The sequence below is a fragment of the Galeopterus variegatus genome, unplaced genomic scaffold (assembly GCF_000696425.1).
Source record: "Galeopterus variegatus unplaced genomic scaffold, G_variegatus-3.0.2 Scaffold10294, whole genome shotgun sequence".
Lineage (NCBI taxonomy): Eukaryota > Metazoa > Chordata > Mammalia > Dermoptera > Cynocephalidae > Galeopterus > Galeopterus variegatus.
In genome coordinates, this window is record NW_007736405.1 from 48,354 (window position 1) to 52,668 (window position 4,315).

The window sequence follows — 4,315 nt, forward strand, 5'->3', positions numbered from 1 at the left end:
TGGCAGGCGCGTGTGCCCGGCGGGGACGGCGGGTGGTCAGGTGTGGGTGGCGGAAGTCGTGACCACAGCGGCAGGGCGCAGAGGTGGCCACTGCAGGGAAGAGTGGGGCGGCCACTATGGGGAGGTCAGGAAGTGAGAGACTGCAGGGTGGGGGCCACCCAGGATGACGGCGGATGCGGGCTCCACAGGTGGCAGCGTGGCGGGCAGATGCCACAGGGACAGGAGAAGGTGTGTGGGGGGGTGCCGGGCAGGGTCTGCCTGGATGGGGGGGTGTGGGGTAAGCGACAGGAGCCCCCTCCCAGGCTCGGGGAAGGAGGTGGGCAAGCTCAGGAGAGCAGCAGGCCGGGGACAGGCTGAGAGACCGGTGGGGGCTTCCAAGTGACACCCTGCGGTGACCCCTGCCTCTGAGCCTCGCCGCCTTGGAACGGGAGTGGGGGGTGGTGAGAGGCTCTTCCTGTGGCCCCCCATCGCCGTCCTTCCCTGGTGACCCCTTGATTCCCCACCCACAAGCTCAGAGGACGGGCGCAGCTGGCAGAGGCCGGCGCTGGAGTCTGACGCTGTGGCTCTGACCCATCGCCAGGCAGGCAGAACGTGTCGACCTTCCAGAGTCTGAGGGAGTTTGTGGACACGTGTGAAACTCTGGAGCTGAGCAAGGACCTCACCATTCTCCCCAAAGATGGTAAACTATGACCTCTGAGTGGTTGCTTTTCCGGCCCCGCCTGCCCGTCCTGTTAGACAGCTGACGAGTGTGGCAGAAGGGGACAGGATAGACCTGAGGCCACCTCAAAGCCTCCCTGCATGTGTGTCCCCACCCTGGTGGGCCTTGCTCCCAGAATGCAAATGCTCCACCCCACCAGGTGACACCGTGGCTGTGGCTGCAGGACTGGGGGCTGTGTGGCCCTGTCCTCCACAGTGCCCAGGACGAGCACACCCACAACCAGGGAGCCCCCTGCAAGCGCATCCACGGTGGCCCCAGAGCGGCCAGCCCTCTCAGGCCTCCGTCCTCTCCCGCAGCTTCCTGTGCGCACACCATTCTGCCCTGAGAGCCAGCGTCCTCACAGACCCCAGGAGCGTTGTCCCGGAGGCCAGGTCTTCACAGTCAATGGCTTGTTGGGAGGCGTTTGGTGACCCCAGCGCATGGACGGTGTGAAACTCAGGTGGCCAGCCCAGGAGGGGTCCCGTAGAGTGGCAGAGGGGCGGGGGAAGGAGGGTGCGCGCTGCCTGGGCAGGGAGACGCTGCACCAGGCCCCGCCCCTGTGTCCTCCCAAGGACACTGCAGGATGTGCCGTGACTTGTCTGCTGCGAAATAGACCACAGGCCCGTCCACCACAGTCCTTGCCGTGTGCCTTCTCTTCACGCCACCACTTCTGTGTTCCTAGACTTCCTGCACTTTCTGGGGAAGCCATTCACTTGTCCACCCAATGTCACGCACCCACTGTGTGTCAGGCACTGCACTTGCAGGGCTGGAGCAGAGAGCAAAAGGCGGCAGGTGCGGTTCTGGGACTGATGCCCTGTTGGGAGAGGCAGACACACACACCATGACCTGCCTGACGTACAATCGCACACCCTGAGAGAGACATCCAGGGAGGACAGCAGGAGCCAGCAGCAGCAGGCCTGACCCTTCCATCGGGGGAAGAGGGGTCGGGAGGGCTTCCTGCAGGAAGGGACGTTCAAGCTGAGACGTGCGGGTGGTGGGAGGTAAGTAAGTCGTGGCGGAGCTGGGGAGCAGGGCATCCCGGGAAGAGGAAATAACTTTGGAAAGACCCCGAGTGAGAGGAATTGGCTTCTCCAGGAGGTCAGGGGCGCCAGTGCCAGAGGAGCGTTTAAGGCTGGGGGAGAGCTGGGCAGGGGGCCCGGGGAGCGGGTGCGCCAGACCACACAGTGCCGCAGAGGGGACCGGCTGGAAAAGGCAGGTGAGGCGGAGGGCGGGTCAGGTGTAGGAAAGGGGGTGCCAGAGAAGACCGGGTTTGGGGGAATGACATAAGCTTGGGTTTAGTGTCTCCAGGACACCAACATGGCAATATCATGCAGGGTGCTGGAGTTCAAAGGAAAGGTGTAAGTGAGAGATAAAAATTTTGGAGTCATGGGTATATATTTGGTATTGAAATCACGTCCGACTGCAGCATCAGAGGCTTGTCACCAAAACCAGGTGTCGAAGTGACTCTTCCGCAGCCCTTCCTTAAGCCCAGCTCCTTGAGGACAGTCCTCCTGCCCTTTAGGCCCATGGCACTGAAGAGTCGAGTTCTCTGGCCTCCCTCCGGATCAGCGTGCCAGGGCTGCCATAACAGGACACTACGGACGGACAGGGCGGCTGAACAAGAGACATTTATCCTCTCCCAGCTTGGGCGGCTGCAAGTCTCAGATCGAGGTGTCGGCAGAGTGGGTTTCTCCTTGGAGGTGCTCGCAGACGGCAGCTCCTCCTGTGTCCTCCCACGGCCTTCCCTCTGTGTGGGCATCCCCGCTGTCTCCTCCCGTGTCCTCCCACGGCCTTCCCTCTGTGTGAGTGTGTGTCCCTGCTGTCTCCTCCCATGTCCTCCCACGGCCTTCCCTCTGTGTGTGTGTCCCCGCTGTCTCCTCCCGTGTCCTCCCACGGCCTTCCCTCTGTGTGTGTGTCCCCGCTGTCTCCTCCCGTGTCCTCCCACGGCCTTCCCTCTGTGTGTGTGAGTGTCCCCGCTGTCTCCTCCCGTGTCCTCCCACGGCCTTCCCTCTGTGTGTGTGTCCCCGCTGTCTCCTCTTGTGTCCTCCCACGGCCTTCCCTCTGTGTGTGTGTCCCCGCTGTCTCCTCTTGTGTCCTCCCACGGCCTTCCCTCTGTGTGTGTGTCCCCGCTGTCTCCTCTTGTGTCCTCCCACGGCCTTCCCTCTGTGTGTGTGTCCCCGCTGTCTCCTCCTGTGTCCTCCCACGGCCTTCCCTCTGTGTGGATGTCCCCGCTGTCTCCTCCCATGTCCTCCCACGGCCTTCCCTCTGTGTGGGCGTCCCCGCTGTCTCCTCCTGTGTCCTCCCACGGCCTTCCCTCTGTGTGTGTGTCCCCGCTGTCTCCTCCTGTGGCCTCCCACGGCCTTTCCTCTGTGTGGATGTCCCCGCTGTCTCTTCGTCTTCTTATGAAGACACCAGTCCCATTGGATTGGGACCCAACCCTTATGACCTCATTTTACCTTAGTTACCTGTTTAAAGGTCCTATCTCCAAATACAGCCACATTCTGAGGTGTGCTGGTTCTCAGGAATTTAACATATGCATTTTGGGGGAGACAAAGTTTAGTTCCTAACGCCTCCCCACACCACACGCACCCAGCTCACAATGGCGGGACAGGCATCCCCTGATCAGCACTGACGTTCCTGTTGAGAAGGGGAGATATTGGGAGCCACAGGGGAGTGCATGGCCCACAGCCACTCTGAAGTGCCGGCAGAACCATGTCGGAAGCTCCTTGGTGAGCTCGCAAGCCCGGGGAATCCTTCCTCAAGGCTCTGGGCTCCTGGCCCCTCTCTCTGAGCCGGTCTTTCTCTCCGTGAATGACAGCGTGTGTCTTCATTGAATACTTTTCTTGGGTGGTTTCTTGCCAGTAGAATTGCTGGGGTCCAATGGCCTATTTTCATTTTGTGCTGTTTCTGTCTCTTTTAGTCCCAGCTGGTGATGCGTCTACATGTATAATTCCTTTAAAAACTTTGTGGGTTTCCCATCAATTTTCTCAGTGTTCTCTGTGTTAGTCAAAAGTCACACCACAAACCTCTATGGGGTAAGCCCTTCGCTACCTCAGGGTTCTGCAGAGGCAGTTGGGGGCCGATGCCCGCGAGCACCCTGGAAGCCTTGTAGTCTGATGGAGGGTGTCTCTGAAGCACATCCTCGGTTTCTCTGGGGGGCCTCTCGTCTGGCCGGACAGGCCCCACCCTCGGCTTTTCTGATCGTCACAAAAGGTCTTACAGTTACACTCATGGCTTTATCTCTGGACCTCACCCTAGGTTTCATCTTTGCTGTGCCCTAATCTTGTTGTCATTTGAAATCTGGAGAAGCTAAACATTTCCATAACAATCACATCCCAGCTCCTTTTTTCTCTAACAGTCGTTCTTTAGTTTATCTCCCTCGTGTTGCATTTTACTACAAGCAGCGGAAGGAACCAGGCAGCACTTTCAACACTCAGCTGGAAATCTGCTCAGCCACATCACCCTGCTCGCTGGTCAAATTTTCCACCTTTTTCTTTCTTTTTAATTTTTTTCCTTTTTGTCTTTTTTCGTGACCGGCAACGGGATCGCAACCCTCAGTGTCGCGNAGAGCTGGGCAGGGGGCCCGGGGAGCGGGTGCGCCAGACCACACAGTGCCGC

The 4,315-nt window shown here is 59.6% G+C and overlaps 1 protein-coding gene across 1 annotated transcript in view; it reads left to right on the top strand.

The window, feature by feature from the left end:
- LCN10 (lipocalin 10) overlaps positions 1–1,331 on the top strand; it is a 3,853-nt gene extending 2,522 nt beyond the window's left edge. Inside the window, exons 5-6 of the mRNA XM_008594178.1 lie at positions 554–679; positions 1,015–1,331. Coding sequence (XP_008592400.1) covers positions 554–679; positions 1,015–1,043 — 155 coding nt within the window. The 3' untranslated portion in view covers positions 1,044–1,331. The remainder of the gene's footprint in view (positions 1–553; positions 680–1,014) is intronic.
- The last annotated feature ends 2,984 nt before the right edge of the window (positions 1,332–4,315 follow it).